This window comes from Bufo bufo, chromosome 10 (genome assembly GCF_905171765.1).
Source record: "Bufo bufo chromosome 10, aBufBuf1.1, whole genome shotgun sequence".
Lineage (NCBI taxonomy): Eukaryota > Metazoa > Chordata > Amphibia > Anura > Bufonidae > Bufo > Bufo bufo.
The window spans coordinates 9,821,375-9,840,657 of record NC_053398.1 but is presented as its reverse complement, the minus strand read 5'-3'; the positions used below and the strand labels follow the sequence as shown (position 1 = coordinate 9,840,657).

Here is a 19,283-nt window from a genome sequence, read left to right as displayed (position 1 = left end):
AACCCCAGGTCACAACCCCTCGCCCCCAATGTGAAATACCTCCTCTGGGCTCCTCCTGCAGTCCACTTCATAAGGCTACATTCACACGACCATATGTATTTTGCGGTACACAAAATGGGGATCCATGAAAAATAAGGATGACGTCCGCGTGACATCAGTATTGCATCAGATTTTTTTGCGGATCCATTGTAACAATGCCTATTCTTGTCCGCAAAACAGACATGCTATATTTTTTTGCAGGGCTAGTTAACGGACAGAACACTGTGTGCTGTCTGCATTTTTTTGCAGATCCATTGAAATGAATGGGTCCTCATCCAATCTGCAAAAAACAGAATGGACACAGAAACAAAATGCGTTCGTGTGAATGTAGCCTAAGCAGGAGGGTGCGTCGCAGAGTAATGCCGCCACCTGCTGGCAGCACTTAACAGAATTACATTTGTATTCACACATCAAAGTCATATTGCAATTACTGCCGCCATTTATGTGAAATCTCAGCAAAATAAGAATGTATTACGCATGCCGGATTTTTCACCCTTTGCATAGTATAAAAGGCGCTGCAATGGTTTTGCCACAATAAGAGCAACAAAAAGTGAGAAAGAAAAAGTTGCTTTGCAAAGTCAGATTTGCAACGCTGATCGCCTAATAAAGCTATTGTCACCCAAGTCCTAGGCTTGGACGGTGCCTCAACGCGTGTGACCCAAGTGGTACAGCGATATTGTGCAACTTCCAGCCAAGTTTCGGTCATGTAAACATTGGGCAACTGCAACCGATGGAGGACTCTGGATGGTCCTATGTTGCAGAATATATACCGGTAATATATAGAGCAATTTCGCCACCTAACCGCAGAAAGTGACTTTTACACGGCTCCATTTTACATATTTCACCATTTCTGGGAAAATGAGACCAAGACACAGAGAAGGGGCACGAGACGCTGCACAATACATAATAGGGAATCTGTCGGCACAAGCTTGGCCTCTTATCAGCAGTAATACACAGATACTGCCTCCGCCGTCAGTGCTCAAAGCTGCACTGAAATACACAGCAAGGACTGCTGGGCTGACCTAACAGAGAGGACTCCTGTGCATGCGCTGAGCAGTCCTGACAAGCAGTGCAGCTTTGAGCGCTGACAGAGGGGGAAATGGGAGGCAGTAGGAAAATAACAAAACCCCTTATCTGCAACAGTCCAAGATCCTGGGGACAGGTGGCCTTTGATATCTGCCATCATTCTGCAACTTGGGATTTAACGGAATGTAGATTTTATTTTAATATAAAAAGGCTACAAATATATTTTAAATAAAAACTTTTACTGCAACACTTGATATTTCCTAATCAGGTTTTATTTTCCGATTGTGTTTGATTCTACTTTCCCTCCACTTTATTATGGGGGCGGCTGTCTAGCTGGAGCAGCAGCTGTAGAGACACAACCAGGGCTGTATTTACAGGCCGTGCCGCTCCAGGTACTGGACCTGAATACGCCCCATTAAAGGCACATTACCACTTGCCGGTTATCGCCATGATCTACAAATTCGGATCATTTATCACGCCGTTAAAACTGCTACTGGGGGCACGACTGATAAATGCCGCTCAGTGATATTTACACAAAGCATTGCTGACGAGCGCATAACCGGAGCCCGGGGTTCAGTGATGTGGACTGGCCCCCCCACCCCACCCCAGAGTGTGACTGGATGACACACCAGAATTACCACCATACTAACACTGGATGCACAGACCATAGGAGAACCCCTTTAAATGCACTGAAGGTCAGGCCTCATGCACACAACTATATGCATTTTGCAGTCCGTAAACCATGGATCTTCCCACTGTCCCACTGTAAAAATGCCTATTATCTGCAAAACTGACTTTTTTAAATTTATTTTTGCTGGACGGTCACATGGATGTGGACAGAACATTTTTTGCGGTTCCATAGAAATGAACGGGTCCACGTCCAATCCCCAAAAAAGTGTGAACGGAAAACACAGTAGTGTGCATGAGGCCTCTGTGAGAGCTGAACAGTCACAAGTGGTATAGTAATACTATCTAATACTGGACCAGAACCAGTAAGATAACAGCAGGAGGGTAATCAGAAGCAACACGTAACTGGCACAGCCTCCTGACATTTGCTCGGGCCTGGATCCTACTGCCATGAATGGTACCTTTGTGGGTATCTTCTCAATGCTCCCTAGAAAGCGCTCTGTATAGCGGGACGTTACCTGTAACACAGATTTACCTCTCAGATCTCAAATCCTGAGCGTCTTGATCCAAGACTAAGGCCTCATGCACACGGCCGCGTTCCGCGGTAACCCGGCCGGGATTCCTGCTGACAGCAGGAGCGCACGGAGTCATTGGTTGCTATGACGCCGTGCGCTTCATGCCGCCGCTGCTGTACAGTGATACACTGGTATAGATCATACGAGTGTATCACTGTACAGCAGCGGCGGCATGAAGCGCACGGCGTCATAGCAACCAATGACGCCGTGCACTCCTGCTGTCAGAAGGAAGCCCGGCCGGGTTACCACGGACCGCTCTCGGCCGCGGAACACGGCCGTGTGCATGAGGCCTAATACAGAGAAGGTTAATACGACTGTGATTTGTCTTAACCCCTTAAGGACCGGGACATTTTTCACCTTAAAGGGAGTCGGTCACCACAATTTGCCCTTATAGACCACTTACATAGAACTGTAGCATAACTATAGATCAGTCAAATGGTACCTTTGTCTTTTTGTTTGGATGTTCACCAGGGGCAAAAACAGAGTTTTATTCATATGTAAATGAGGGCTCGCAAGTGCCCAGGGGCGGCGTTCGGGCTGCAAGTGCCCAGGGGCGGCGTTCGGGCTGCAAGTGCCCAGGGGCGGCGTTCGGGCTGCAAGTGCCCAGGGGCGGCGTTCGGGCTGCAAGTGCCCAGGGGCGGCGTTCGGGCTGCAAGTGCCCAGGGGCGGCGTTCGGGCTGCAAGTGCCCAGGGGCGGCGTTCGGGCTGCAAGTGCCCAGGGGCGGCGTTCGGGCTGCAAGTGCCCAGGGGCGGCGTTCGGGCTGCAAGTGCCCAGGGGCGGCGTTCGGGCTGCAAGTGCCCAGGGGCGGCGTTCGGGCTGCAAGTGCCCAGGGGCGGCGTTCGGGCTGCAAGTGCCCAGGGGCGGCGTTCGGGCTGCAAGTGCCCAGGGGCGGCGTTCGGGCTGCAAGTGCCCAGGGGCGGCGTTCGGGCTGCAAGTGCCCAGGGGCGGCGTTCGGGCTGCAAGTGCCCAGGGGCGGCGTTCGGGCTGCAAGTGCCCAGGGGCGGCGTTCGGGCTGCAAGTGCCCAGGGGCGGCGTTCGGGCTGCAAGTGCCCAGGGGCGGCGTTCGGGCTGCAAGTGCCCAGGGGCGGCGTTCGGGCTGCAAGTGCCCAGGGGCGGCGTTCGGGCTGCAAGTGCCCAGGGGCGGCGTTCGGGCTGCAAGTGCCCAGGGGCGGCGTTCGGGCTGCAAGTGCCCAGGGGCGGCGTTCGGGCTGCAAGTGCCCAGGGGCGGCGTTCGGGCTGCAAGTGCCCAGGGGCGGCGTTCGGGCTGCAAGTGCCCAGGGGCGGCGTTCGGGCTGCAAGTGCCCAGGGGCGGCGTTCGGGCTGCAAGTGCCCAGGGGCGGCGTTCGGGCTGCAAGTGCCCAGGGGCGGCGTTCGGGCTGCAAGTGCCCAGGGGCGGCGTTCGGGCTGCAAGTGCCCAGGGGCGGCGTTCGGGCTGCAAGTGCCCAGGGGCGGCGTTCGGGCTGCAAGTGCCCAGGGGCGGCGTTCGGGCTGCAAGTGCCCAGGGGCGGCGTTCGGGCTGCAAGTGCCCAGGGGCGGCGTTCGGGCTGCAAGTGCCCAGGGGCGGCGTTCGGGCTGCAAGTGCCCAGGGGCGGCGTTCGGGCTGCAAGTGCCCAGGGGCGGCGTTCGGGCTGCAAGTGCCCAGGGGCGGCGTTCGGGCTGCAAGTGCCCAGGGGCGGCGTTCGGGCTGCAAGTGCCCAGGGGCGGCGTTCGGGCTGCAAGTGCCCAGGGGCGGCGTTCGGGCTGCAAGTGCCCAGGGGCGGCGTTCGGGCTGCAAGTGCCCAGGGGCGGCGTTCGGGCTGCAAGTGCCCAGGGGCGGCGTTCGGGCTGCAAGTGCCCAGGGGCGGCGTTCGGGCTGCAAGTGCCCAGGGGCGGCGTTCGGGCTGCAAGTGCCCAGGGGCGGCGTTCGGGCTGCAAGTGCCCAGGGGCGGCGTTCGGGCTGCAAGTGCCCAGGGGCGGCGTTCGGGCTGCAAGTGCCCAGGGGCGGCGTTCGGGCTGCAAGTGCCCAGGGGCGGCGTTCGGGCTGCAAGTGCCCAGGGGCGGCGTTCGGGCTGCAAGTGCCCAGGGGCGGCGTTCGGGCTGCAAGTGCCCAGGGGCGGCGTTCGGGCTGCAAGTGCCCAGGGGCGGCGTTCGGGCTGCAAGTGCCCAGGGGCGGCGTTCGGGCTGCAAGTGCCCAGGGGCGGCGTTCGGGCTGCAAGTGCCCAGGGGCGGCGTTCGGGCTGCAAGTGCCCAGGGGCGGCGTTCGGGCTGCAAGTGCCCAGGGGCGGCGTTCGGGCTGCAAGTGCCCAGGGGCGGCGTTCGGGCTGCAAGTGCCCAGGGGCGGCGTTCGGGCTGCAAGTGCCCAGGGGCGGCGTTCGGGCTGCAAGTGCCCAGGGGCGGCGTTCGGGCTGCAAGTGCCCAGGGGCGGCGTTCGGGCTGCAAGTGCCCAGGGGCGGCGTTCGGGCTGCAAGTGCCCAGGGGCGGCGTTCGGGCTGCAAGTGCCCAGGGGCGGCGTTCGGGCTGCAAGTGCCCAGGGGCGGCGTTCGGGCTGCAAGTGCCCAGGGGCGGCGTTCGGGCTGCAAGTGCCCAGGGGCGGCGTTCGGGCTGCAAGTGCCCAGGGGCGGCGTTCGGGCTGCAAGTGCCCAGGGGCGGCGTTCGGGCTGCAAGTGCCCAGGGGCGGCGTTCGGGCTGCAAGTGCCCAGGGGCGGCGTTCGGGCTGCAAGTGCCCAGGGGCGGCGTTCGGGCTGCAAGTGCCCAGGGGCGGCGTTCGGGCTGCAAGTGCCCAGGGGCGGCGTTCGGGCTGCAAGTGCCCAGGGGCGGCGTTCGGGCTGCAAGTGCCCAGGGGCGGCGTTCGGGCTGCAAGTGCCCAGGGGCGGCGTTCGGGCTGCAAGTGCCCAGGGGCGGCGTTCGGGCTGCAAGTGCCCAGGGGCGGCGTTCGGGCTGCAAGTGCCCAGGGGCGGCGTTCGGGCTGCAAGTGCCCAGGGGCGGCGTTCGGGCTGCAAGTGCCCAGGGGCGGCGTTCGGGCTGCAAGTGCCCAGGGGCGGCGTTCGGGCTGCAAGTGCCCAGGGGCGGCGTTCGGGCTGCAAGTGCCCAGGGGCGGCGTTCGGGCTGCAAGTGCCCAGGGGCGGCGTTCGGGCTGCAAGTGCCCAGGGGCGGCGTTCGGGCTGCAAGTGCCCAGGGGCGGCGTTCGGGCTGCAAGTGCCCAGGGGCGGCGTTCGGGCTGCAAGTGCCCAGGGGCGGCGTTCGGGCTGTAAGTGCCCAGGGGCGGCGTTCGGGCTGTAAGTGCCCAGGGGCGGCGTTCGGGCTGCAAGTGCCCAGGGGCGGCGTTCGGGCTGCAAGTGCCCAGGGGCGGCGTTCGGGCTGCAAGTGCCCAGGGGCGGCGTTCGGGCTGCAAGTGCACTGCATGGAATGATGCTGCTGCCCACAATAGTCATCACAGTGCGCGTGCGCGGGCGGGATATCGGCCAGTACACTGGATGATGTAAGAGGCTTACAGGGCGGGCCAAGCAACAGGCTGGGGAGGGTTTATGTGAGAAGAAGGCAGAGCGGCCTGGGCACTTACAGCCCGAACGCCGCCCCTGGGCACTTGCGAGCCCTCATTTACATATGAATAAAACTCAGTTTTTGCCCCTGGTGAACATCCAAACAAAAAGACAAAGGTACCATTTGACTGATCTATAGTTCTGCTACAGTTCTATGTAAGTGGTCTATAAGGGCAAATTGTGGTGACAGACTCCCTTTAAGGACCGGGCTGATTTTTGCAAATCTGACCAGTGTCACTTTGTGTGGTAATAACTTTAAAACGCTTTTACTTATCCAGGCCATTCTGAGACTGTTTTCTCGTCACATATTGTACTTCATGACACCAGTAAAATGGAGTAAAAAACAACAACTCATTTTTATAAAAAAATACCAAATTTACCCAAATTTTGAAAAATTTGCAAATTTCAGTTTCTTTACTTCTATAATACATAGTAATACCTCCAAAAATAGTTATTAATTTACATTCCCCATATGTCTACTTCATGTTTGGATCATTTTGGGAATGCCATTTTATTTTTTTTGGGGACGTTACAAGGCTTAGAAGATTTATAAGCAAATGTTGAAATTTTTCGGAAAATTTCCAAAACCCACTTTTTAAGGGCCAGTTCAGGTCTGAAGTCACTTTGTAAGGCTTACATAATAGAAACCACCCAAAAATTACCCCATTTTAGAAACTACACCCCTCAAGATATTCAAAAATGATTTTTCAAACGTTGTTAACCCTTTAGGTGTTCCACAAGAATTAATGGAAAATGGAGATCAAATTTCAGAATTTCACTTTTTTGGCAGATTTTCCATTTTAGTCCATTTTTTCCAGTAACAAAGCAAGGGTTAACAGCCAAACCAAACAATATTTACTGCCTTGATTCTGTCGTTTACAGAAACACCCCATATATGGCCGTAAACTGCTGTACGGGCACACGGCAGGGCGCAGAAGGAAAGGAACGCCATATGGCTTTTGGAGGGCAAATTTCGCTGGAATAATTTTCAGGTGCCATGTCACATTTGAAGACACCCTGAGGTACCCCTACAGTGGAAAACCCCAAGAAGTGACCCCATTTTGGAAACTACACCCCCAAGGAATTTTTCAAGGCATGTAGTGACCCAACAAGCGATTCATAGAATTAAGAAATATTTGCCTGTGAAAACAAACATTTTTATTTTTTACAAGAAAATGTCTCTTTAGGCTCACATTATTTATTTTCACAAGGGGTAACAGAGTAAATTACACCCACAATTTGTTACCCATTCTCTCCTGAATATGGCAACACTTCATATAAGGCCGTAAACTGCTGTATGGGCACACTGTAAAGTTCAATGAACTGCTAAGCAACAGCTTATGTATTCGGTATCCTACAAATTATATATATATATATATATATATATATATATACACACACACACATACATATACACAGTACAGACCAAAAGTTTGGACACACCTTCTCATTCAAAGAGTTTTCTTTATTTTCATGACTATGAAAATTGTAGATTCACACTGAAGGCATCAAAACTATGAATTAACACATTTGGAATTCTATACATAACAAACAAGTGTGAAACAACTGAAAATATGTCATATTCTAGGTTCTTCAAAGTAGCCACCTTTTGCTTTGATTACTGCTTTGCACACTCTTGGCATTCTCTTGATGAGCTTCAAGAGGTAGTCCCCTGAAATGGTTTTCACTTCACAGGTGTGCCCTGTCAGGTTTAATAAGTGGGATTTCTTGCCTTATAAATGGGGTTGGGACCATCAGTTGCGTTGAGGAGAAGTCAGGTGGATACACAGCTGATAGTCCTACTGAATAGACTGTTAGAATTTGTATTATGGCAAGAAAAAAGCAGCTAAGTAAAGAAAAACGAGTGGCCATCATTACTTTAAGAAATGAAGGTCAGTCAGTCAGCCGAAAAATTGGGAAAACTTTGAAAGTAAGGGCTATTTGACCATGAAGGAGAGTGATGGGGTGCTGCGCCAGATGACCTGGCCTCCACAGTCACCGGACCTGAACCCAATCGAGATGGTTTGGGGTGAGCTGGACCGAAGAGTGAAGGCAAAAGGGCCAGCAAGTGCTAAGCATCTCTGGGAACTCCTTCAAGACTGTTGGAAGACCATTTCAGGGGACTACCTCTTGAAGCTCATCAAGAGAATGCCAAGAGTGTGCAAAGCAGTAATCAAAGCAAAAGGTGGCTACTTTGAAGAACCTAGAATATGACATATTTTCAGTTGTTTCACACTTGTTTGTTATGTATATAATTCCACATGTGTTAATTCATAGTTTTGATGCCTTCATAGTCATGAAAATAAAGAAAACTCTTTGAATGAGAAGGTGTGTCCAAACTTTTGGTCTGTACTGTGTATATGTATATATATCCTTTATATGGTAGGACATAGTCGCCAAATACAGCAGCTAAAAGAAACAAGTGTCTCAAATTATATATCAAAGAAATATGTTGTATAATATAGGTCATCACATTGCAGAGGCTCTGAGCTACCAGAACATACAAAGTTCTAGTCCCCTTTTATAAAACAACACCCGTCATCTAGGGGTGTAATGAGAATTTTTTGCTTTGTTATGGGTTTTATTAGAATGGCAATTGAAATGTGGAGAAAAGGGAAATTAGAATTTTTCCCAGCATACAGTTTCAAGTTTTCTTTTTAAATAAAATGATCAAAGGGGGTTTAGTTAAAAGTCAACAGAGGTGTGGTAGATTCTAAAACAATCTTATGCAAAGACCCGGCTTTGAGGGGCACGGCTCACAATGATGAATTGTGTCTTTCCCGATTCCATTTCTGGAGCATACCAGACACCTTTTTTGTGGCCTTCTCCGTCTCTCTGTGGGGAGGGGGGGGGGGGGGGCCTTCGCAGGGGGAAATGCTGTCCTCGTATTATTCTGCTCTCACTTCCTGTGGCCCTGCTCCCTTCGTGTTCCCCAAATAAAAATGTCTATTACTGTTTCTTGAAAGTGCAGGAATTTTCCTCTGTTTCCTTCACTTCTGTATATTATAAAAGCATTATAGAGGGCAATTTGCGTCAGGTGCAATGCCAATTTTTTATACCATGCCCGAGTTTTGCGGAGGGCAGTGTATGGTTGCAGTACCTGGTCTGACAGATCCACCCCTCCCATTAACTTATTATAGTCCTGGATGCACACAGGTTTGGGGACTGATTCTGTGGATCCACGAACTGGAACAGGGGTGGATCTGTCAGCATGTATGGTAGTAAGTACAAAGACGTCACCACGCTTGTCTTTGTACTTAACAAGCATAATGTTATCACTCAGGGGCGTAACTATAGGGGAAGCAGGGGAAGCGGATGCTTTGGGGCCCTGACCACGAAGGGGCCCATCCAGGAGGACTAAAAGATTTTGTCAGGGCCCCCTCAACAGTATTACACAATGAAATGATATCCAGTGACAGTATAGACAGTGTAGAAAACGGATGGAACAGCTGCCGGGCCTGGTCTGAGAGAGCGATCTTTACTAGCCACAGGAATGGGGGCGGCTTGAAAGGAAGGGGTTGCGAAAAAATTACTGGGGGAGGGGGGCCCCCATTCAAAAATATGCTGTGGGGCCCAGTCATTTCTGGCTACGCCATTGTTATCACTGCAAACTGCCCTGCTTTCCCTCACTCTTATTCTATGGTCTATAAAATTTTTAGGCAGATGTTTTTGGTTTCGTCTGAAAGTTCCGCATGCAACAGGGTCTCTGGAAAACAGGCATTTCAGTAGTGGGACACTTGTGTAGAAGTTGTCAAGGTACAAGTTGTACCCTTGACCTAGCAGGGGGTGAATCGAGTCCCATACTATTTTGCCTGCTATTCCAAGGAGACGGGGGCACTCTGCGGGTTCAATTTTTGAATCCTTTCCCTCGTAAACTCTAAATTTATGTGTTTAGCCACTTTGGCTTTCACGTAGTTTGTAGAGTTTGATGCCATATCTGGCCCGTTTGTTGGGCAGGTATTGGCGAAAATGCAGTCTGCCTTCGAAGTGGACAAGGGATTCATCAATGGACAGATGCTTTTGGGAGGGGTGTATACCTGGGCAAACTTGAGATTATAATGATCTATAATAGGCCGAATTTTGTATAAACGATCATATCCAGGATCATTGGGGGTGGACAATCTGCATTATTGTTATAATGTAGAAATTTCAGGGGACTTTTGAATCGGGTCCTGGACATAATGGTGCGGTATATTGGCGTGTGATGTAAAAGGTCTCTACTCCAATATGACCGTAGTGATGTTTTTTTTATTATCCCCATATTAAGTATTAGACCCCCAAAAAAAATCATATACAAAGGGGTCGTGGGAGTCCACTGAAGGGGTCTTGCATAGAATGAGTTGGGGTGGGCGGCTGAAAATTGATTGGCATAAAGATTAGTTTGCTCCACCATCATGTCTATCAATTCATCAGAAAAAGAAAAAAAAGGTGGAAAAAAAAAAATAATCAGCTTCCGTGAACCCTGCAGTGTTCACATCAATGCCTGCAGTGGCCGTAAAGTCCGGAAACTGAGGTACGAAGTTAGTAGCAGAAGTCCAGCTGGGGTCATTTTTAGAAGCTGATGCGCTTCTAACTCTACTGCGTCTGTGAGAGGGTTCGTCAACTGAGGAATCAGAAGAAGAGCTATACACCAGAAAAGAGTCTTCTTCTCCACTGTCAGAGTCAGACTCTGAGGCTAGTATGGCATAAGCCTCCTCGGCGCTGTACACCCGTTGAGACATTTTGCAAATTTGTATATATAAAAAAAAGTAGTGGAGCTTTATATCACTGGTGACAGAAATGTGTCACTGCTGGCAAATTCAGTGACAAGGACTGGTCACAGATGGAATATAGAGGTTCGGAGGTATGGGGGGGGGGGGGGGGTTTGAAACGGAGTCTTTATAATCTGAGACAAGTACTGACATCCCCAATATTTTTTTAATTTTTATATTTTTTTTTACAATAAACGTCTAACTTACCCTAAAACTAAAGCTCTAACCCCGATAACTCCCTAACGAACCCTAATGAATTGCCAAAAACAGGTTACTGACAGTATGGATGACAGGGACTGGTGTGCTGATGTACTGTCACTATTGGCAGACAGCACACAGTGACAGGCACAGGGGACAAATGAGGGTTGATGAGGGGCACAGGGGACAAATGAGGGGCACTTTTGGAGTATGTGTGTTTTTTTTCCCCACAGGTCTGTTTCACTGGCTCTGATCACTTCTCTCACTGAAATGAGAGGATCGAAGGTGAGAGATAGCGCTCTGTACATAACTCATTGTGATTGGTCCGTTTCTGACTGTGGGCCAATCACAATGAATTATGTACAGAAAGCTATTTCTCATCTCCGATCCTCTCATTTCAGTGAGAGTCGGATGCCAGAAGAGGAGGAGATGTGTGGGCGCATGCACACGCGCGCGCGAATACTCTTCGGTAGGAAATAATGTGTGGCGGTGATCTGCGGCCGGGACCACAGCTGATTGGTCCCAGGCAGTCAAGGGCAAGTTGTTCACTCCCCGACACAGTGGGGTAAGTTGCGCTTCAGGTGCGCGATCTTGGCAGGGGAGCATTTAAATGAACGCCGTGCAGTTCTGGCAGTTTTCCCTGCCGTACATGCACAGCGTTCTGCGCTAAGGGGTAAAAGGGGCTGACAAAGCTCTAGATACTGACGACCTTTCTTTAGGATAGGTCATAAATATTAGGTCAGTGGGGTCTAAAACCTTCCTTGAAGGGGAGCTGAGCTGCAGGAACCCAGCACACCCACTAGACAGTGGATGGAGCTTTCGGCTTCCCACTCCCTCCACTGTGGGTTTTCCGGTGGCGGCTGAGGACAGCTGAATGGCAGGACTGGCGTTTGTCAGACCACCCACTGATCTGATATTAATGACCTATTCAAAGGATAGGATGATCAGCAGCAACTCTGCACATATTTAGCATATTATAGGACTCCTCTCCACCCCATCTTTCCTTGTACAGTAGGATTAACACATGAAGACACCCATTATATCTGTATGAGAAGGGAGCTCACTATATACCAAGCCATGCTGGACCGGTTATCATTTACTTTACTGCCCCCTACAGGTTTGGCAGCTGTGAGGCAGGAAATCCATATGAAGTCATATATGGAAGATGTTCTCCCAGCTGCAGTCACATTATCAGAGGGGCAGGGTCTGTCTCATTAGCGGCAGTCACATTATCAGAGGGGCAGGGTCTGTCTCATTAGCGGCAGTCACATTATCAGAGGGTCATGGTCTGTCTCATTAGCGGCAGTCACATTATCAGAGGGGCAGGGTCTGTCTCATTAGCGGCAGTCACATTATCAGAGGGGCAGGGTCTGTCTCATTAACGGCAGTCACATTATCAGAGGGGCAGGGTCTGTCTCATTAGCAGCAGTCACATTATCAGAGGGGCAGGGTCTGTCTCATTAGCGGCAGTCACATTATCAGAGGGGCAGGGTCTGTCTCATTAGCGGCAGTCACATTATCAGAGGGGCAGGGTCTGTCTCATTAGCGGCAGTCACATTATCAGAGGGTCATGGTCTGTCTCATTAGCGGCAGTCACATTATCAGAGGGGCAGGGTCTGTCTCATTAGCGGCAGTCACATTATCAGAGGGGCAGGGTCTGTCTCATTAGCAGCAGTCACATACCGCAGACTTCAGATCAGATGGGAAAACATACATTCGGCCTCCTTACACCTCTCCAGGTTAAGTATGTATCTGTTCCGTTTTGCTGCCGGACATAAAACCGCTGCACGCTGCAGTTTTGTGTCCAGTTTGCAAAATTGAACAAACTGGACCAGGCATTAAAAGCAATGTAAGTCAATGGTGCCGGATCCATTTTTTTTATAGCAAAATAACTGGATGTTCAGTTTTGATTTAATACAACCGCGTTCGAATGGAACAGATGATTCCGGATGTAATAAGTGGCTCGGATCCGTTTAATTCTGGTTTTGAGATCCTCGGCCGGATCACACAGATGTGAAAGTAGCCTTACTGAGGGTTTGGACCTCTCGGAAGAGCTCACTCAGGGAGCGGTGTGGGCATGCTCTGTGACCTGCGCAGGAAAGCAAAAGAGGTGACCTGTGTCCATCACCTATTCTAATTGGTGGATCCTTTGTTATCTGCCCCAGCTTTATAATAGAGATAACTCATCATAATCCTGCCTTAAGATAATGAAAGGACTGCTGACCAGATTATTTACTGCGGCACTTCACTGGTTTTACCGTTTTTCTCTCTCTATCCTAGCGCCAACTCCACTCACCTTTTGTCTGTAAAGGGTGCCATTCGTTTCAGCTCATAATCCCAGTAAATTGTCGGGTGGGCAGCCCCAACACCCAGTCTTGATGGCTGCGGCGATGATTCATTGACACTCTGTAATGGAGACTGTCTGCACCCAGTTTTAGTTCTGAGGATGTGACAAACAGGCATTTTCTAACCCAGACATCGCTTTTAGCATAAGATTTCCCCGCCATTACCCCACTTCTGCTTCTACTACATAAACACCGATGTACACGTGTCCTGGTCTATTTCTTGTAGCATTTCAGATTCCCCCACAAAAAAATTACATATTTTTCTTATTATTAGCAAAGTCCAAGTGGAAATTCCAAGTGCATAAAGCTTTCTCCTCCCAGCCTGGCACTGGGCAGGGAGCTGCGAGGCCAATGCAAGGGGTAAAGATTCTCGTAAACCCAGAATAAACCGAAACTAAGAAATTCTCAGATTGAGAAATGTCTAGGACAGAGGCTTTTACACTGTAATGATATTAATGACTCACAGATTGCAGGATCTGATTGGAGCAGTCGGCGAGCAACTGGGATAAATAGCGCTGCCGCCGGACGGACCCCAGAGCCCGGCAAGGAGCAGACTGCAGATCCTGATACAGGTGAGGGCATGATTACTGTCTTACTGCTGCAGAGAGAGAGTCCATTCTGGAGAACTTAGCAACCAAGATGACTTTTTAGTAGCCTGGGAATAAGAAAAGAACCTAAAATGCCTCTCGATTTAAGAGTTTATGGTAGGAATTAATTTTGATTAAAATTTGCAGGAAAATTATCCGGAACTGATTTTTAGAGCAGAACAGCGCGATCCAGACCCAGAAGATACTGGGGCAGATTTTGTATTGGGTCACATGCAAAGGAAAAGGCTGAGCTTTGAAAGATAAGAGAATTGTGAGGATATACAATGTACTTACAAACAGTAAACAGAGCGATACATTGTTACATCGTGCACCAGTACTGATACTGCAGGATTTTGCTAGCTGTGTATTTCAGCCTAGGATAGCCCTAGGTGGACAGATCAGTTTGTGATTAAAGGGGTTGTGTCACTTCAGCAAGTGGCACTTATCTTGTAGAGGAAGTTAATACAAGGCACTTACTAATGTATTGTTATTATCCATATTGTCTCCTTGCTGGCTGAATTGATTTTTCCATCACATTATACACGGCTCGTTTCCATGGTTAGGACCACCCTGCAATCCATCAGTGGTGGTCATGCTTGCACACTATAGGAAAAAGCACCAGCCCATGTGCGCTTCCGGCCACCAGAGAGGCCGGCATTCTTATCTATAGTGTGCAAACACGACCACCGCTGATGGATTGCAGGGTGGTCGTAACTATGGAAACGAGCAGTGTATAATGTGATGGAAAAATAAATCCAGCCAGCAAGGGAAGCATTATTGCCAATCACAATACATTAGTAAGCGCCTTGTATTAACTTTCTCTACAGGATAAATGCCATTTGCTGAAGTGAGAGGACCCCTTTGTCATTGACCTAGTGACAAGAATGACTGCTCATCGGGCTCATAATTCTCCCTCCGATATAGATTTCCCTGAGATATGTTCAGCCTGAATGGTCTAAAGGGCCCTTTACACAGGCCGAGAATCCTAAAGATAATTGTTCATAGGACCGCTCTTCAGCGACTGTCTGGCAGTGTAAATGTACGCTCGTTCATCGGTAATCCCATCATTTGTGCGCACACAAAAACTCGTTTGCTGGTGGCAGATGATGCTGTGTAATCAGCGCTCAGCTGCCGGCAAATAATGATTCAGTATTGGGTTGAGCGATGGAATTAGCGATTACTGCTCCCCATACTGTGGAGGAGATCGCTGCATGTAAATGCCGCGCTCTCCTCCACCAGCGAGCAGCAGATTGTCGGGATCCCAAGTAAAGGGACCTTCAAGATCTTTCAATGCCGACACACTCAATCCTGAATAATTCCTGTGCGATTTGTCACATTGTTTTTGTGCCTCATCAGGGGCCAGACCTGCTTCTAGTGATGGAATAAATGGGAGTAAGGCTCCTGGTTCTGAGCATTTCCCGGCTGCGCGCCCTGTACATATCTGCACATGTAGGGATAAGAGAGAAAGTGAAGCGGGACATATGTGAGATCTAAATCTAATGTGTTTGACATCCTCCCCGACGCTGATGTCAGGGGGACATTAAAGTCTCTGTAAACAGGACGACAGGACTGCACTCCTTCCCGGCAATCTGCTGCCTGCTGGTGGAGGAGACCGCTGTTATTACAAGCAGCGATCTCCTCCACGGTATGGGGAGCAGGGATCGCTAATGCCATCATTTTTCTCCATACTGACTCGTCGTTTACCGGCAGCAGAACGTGATTACACCGCACCATCTGCTGCCGACAAAAGACATCGGAGATCAGCCGCTACCAGGTGCCCATACAGGACTGAGGTGTCTGGCAGCAGCTTTCTCCTCTCTCTCTCCATTCACTACATATACAAGCTCAGCCATGGCGGAAGAGATGGTTGTAGGCCAAAGGAGATAACAGTTATGAATTGTGAGCCACAGGAGCAATCATTCTGGTCACTAGGGCTAAGGGTACTTTCACACTAGCGTTTTTCTTTTCCGGTGCGGAGTTCCGTCCTAGGGGCTCAAATCCGGAAAAGAACTGATCAGTTTTATCCTAATGCATTATGAATGGAGAGTAATCCGTTCAGGATGCATCAGGATGTCTTCAGTTCAGTCTTTTTGACTGATCAGGCTTTTCAGAAAACTGTAGCATGTTGTATTTTTACCTCCGGCCAAAAATCCTGAACACTTTGACTGAAAGCCGGATCTGGCCTTTTTCCCATTGACTTGCATTAACGTCGGATCCGGCGCCGTGTGTGCCGTCAAACCGGATCCGGCTTTTGCATGTTAAACCCGAAAAATGTGGAAAAAAAAAAGTTAAAGTCCATAAATGGCGGATCCGTTTTTTCCAATGCATTTTTTCATTGTGATCAAAATCCTGATCCGGATTCAAAATGTAATCCGTTTTCACACATTTCTCCGGATCCGGCGGGCAGTTCCGGTGTCGGAATTGAACGCCGGATTCAAACAACGCTAGTGTGAAAGTAGCCTAAGACAGGAGACTTATTAGCCATCCGATCTGTCCATTTCATAATAGGGCTATCCAGGCTGAAATAGACACATTCACATGACCGTATGGATTTTGTGGTCCTCAAAATGCAGATGCACAAACATGTCCTATACTTGACCGCAAAATGCAGACCACGGACCCACTGAAGTCAATAAGTCCAAAACAATGGGAATGCAACACGGACGCCATCTGTATTTTGCGGATTGCAAAGTACATACGGTCGTGTAAATGCTCAAATCCTGCAGACAGACAGGGCGTTATCTGGTGATGTCACAATGTATCCGTCTGTTCACTGTTCGTTAATACATTGTATATCCGTAAAGTGAAACATTTTTTGGACTCTCCAGGAACACAGAATATTTTATAATCCGACTGCTGGATTTAAACACTTTAGTGCCTTTTTACAAATATAATATTTTAAGTCACAAAAAATAAATAAAATATATATATTATATATTTTATTTTTATTTTTAAATGGAGGAACCCCTACAAAATTGATGGATGGGTCATCAATATGAGATTGCCCCTGGCATGCAGCACTACCTTTCTGATATCGATGACCATACTAAGTATAGGTCAATTCTGTCAAGATGCAGAAACAAACAAGGTGTGCCCCCATGTGCCACTGCAGGTAATGCCCAGGGAGTCGACCTCCACACTTCACCCGTCCTCAGAGTACAGGTAACATCTCTGTTTTATTAGACACCTAATGTAAGGAAGACTGCCTCCATGGTCTTCCTTATAGTGTTAGGGAATGGCATAAATATTCTCATTACACTTGTCTGGAGAGTGGGATTCAGAGTAGTCCCATCTAACCTGAGGCTCTCCAAACAGGGCATGCTGGGAGTTGTAGTATACAGTCTAGGTAAAGGACATGAGGTCATAATTTGCAAAATCACAGTTTTCTCCTGTGCTGGAACCCAGGAGCTGCTGGTTCATAATTTCAATGCTAGAGCTCTCCTGTAATCTGTGTCTATCCTGTCCCGCAGGCAAGAGCGCCCCCTGCTGATTCCCAATGAGGCCGTCAGTGCTTCTCCTGCTGCTGCTGTCGCTGGCGGTGGCTCAGGCGCAGTTGCAATGGTTAAAAAACAAAGGCAGACAAGTCAAGAACAACGTTAGAGACGCTGCCAGGTTTTCCAAGCAGGCCGCTCAAGGTAGGTGCCAACCGAGGTGGCATGGCGAAACAATCCAATTCCATTCTGTGCCCACTAGGGGGAGCTGCTACTGGTAAATAAGTCATTTGTATTACTGAGTGATCAAAGCTCTATAAAGGGTATGCTCACTTCTGCAACTTATTTTTACTGCTCCTCTGCATTTCCATTATGTTGATTTACCCCCCCCCCCCCAAAAAAAAAAAAATGCCGTTTTCTATCAGCAGCTCCCGTGCCCATCTATGTGCCTCCATGGTTGCAGATTTGTGTAATCTCATCAAGCAGTCTTGTGCTACTCCACTTTAATAGACATAGGAGCTGTAAGAGCACATAGGTGTATACACAAAACCGTAGACTTTCAGGGAGATTTTGATGATCTCTCGGTTTCCTTGCTACCCCCATCACTAGATCTTTAGGACAAGACAAGGAAAGTGTGAAATTCCCTACGTTGTAGATCACAATAGTGTAAGTGTGCCCAGCTATTGTGTTATCGGAATTGCTCCCCTGTTGGATACATCTGGTAACTGCAGACTCACAGATTTATCCAACAGGGGAGCAATCCCAATAATATATTTTCAGTTCTAATGAAATATTAAGAAGGTGGGGGGGGGCACTTATTTTAGGGTAACACTGACTCATGATGTCCTGCAGGATCCTGGGACATGGCTCGAGCCTATAAAGATATGAGAGCAGCCAACTGGAAGGATGACGACAAGTATTTCCATGCCCGGGGGAATTACGATGCTGCAAAGAGAGGAAAGGGTGGCGCCTGGGCGGCCAGGGTTATAAGGTAAGTGTCCCTATAGACCTGGGAACACCTTAGGAAACCTAATCATCAGGATGTGATGTACGGACCTAATAATGTTACTCACCCTTCACTACACAATATTCATAGAATGATGATTCGTTAAATTTTTTTAAACATATTTTCAACTTGTACTCTGGTCACACCCAAAGCTGCATTCAGAATTGTGGTGGTTGCGGCTTGGAACGAAGAAGAAGTCGCCTTGCGCTTGCAGCCCTACCAGCTAAGCAGACTGCCTCCCCCAGGCACTGTGGCCCCTGTGTGCTGGGGGTGGAATCTCCAATAGGGAACCATTTACTAACGAGATTGGAAGATTATATCTGGTTGTCAGCAATGGGCGACCCGATCACCACCACAATGAGTTCATAGCCCTGTCAATAGCTCAGCACAGAACTGAACCAGCAGAGGCTGCAGCGAGTTAACAGGATGCCAGTAGGATTTTGAAGGCAGTTTTGGGTGTGACACAGCAACATTATCCTGAGACGGTGCCCATTTCTGTCTTTCCCCAGTAATGGAAGAGAACGCGTCCAGACCATCGGAGGCAGAGGACTTGCAGACAGCGCTGCAGATCAGAGGGCGAACAAGTGGGGGCGAAGCGGCCGTGACCCCAATCACTTCAGACCTAAAGGGCTCCCTAAGAAATACTAGAGCCGTGCCCTATGCCAACACATCGGCGTGAACCATGACCTGCAGCAGCTGGATGTGATCAGCGTTACCCCGTATGGTCATTCTCTGTACATGCACATTCATGGAAGCAATAAAGCTGTTCTGTTACTTTTACAGATCCTCGTATTGACTGTAATGTATTATAAAATATCACTGCTGCGTACACATGATGACGGGACTCTAATATATAATGCTATTAGACCATAACCAAATCTTCTCCACCTTGCCCAGACCGCCATGATGACTTCCAGCCATAACTTACATCTGCATAGTTTGCTGCACAGACATCTTTGGTAACTTACTTCACCTGCAGGTCCCCTCACTCTTCACAAACCGCCATCCTGCTGCCCTCTTTAATGGTGCCATGCTGCTGCTGCCGACCCCAATAATGTCTCAGCACCCGAAATATTGGAGAACAGTAAAAGACAGTGCCCCACAGTAGACAGCCCATACATAGATAGGGCACAGTCTCAAACTGTAAGATAATATAACCCTAACTGCCCCATATGAAGT

At 49.4% G+C, this 19,283-nt stretch overlaps 2 protein-coding genes across 2 annotated transcripts in view; one reads left to right on the top strand and one right to left on the bottom strand.

The window, feature by feature from the left end:
- SAAL1 (serum amyloid A like 1) overlaps positions 1–19,283 on the bottom strand; it is a 72,384-nt gene that overhangs the window by 46,535 nt on the left and 6,566 nt on the right. The window lies entirely within an intron of this gene.
- Positions 13,497–18,886, top strand: LOC120980606 (serum amyloid A-5 protein-like). Its single transcript, XM_040409790.1, has 4 exons — positions 13,497–13,652; positions 17,138–17,302; positions 17,951–18,089; positions 18,614–18,886. Exons 2-4 carry the CDS (start codon positions 17,164–17,166, stop codon positions 18,750–18,752), a joined length of 417 nt encoding a protein of 138 aa, XP_040265724.1. The 5' UTR covers positions 13,497–13,652; positions 17,138–17,163; the 3' UTR covers positions 18,753–18,886.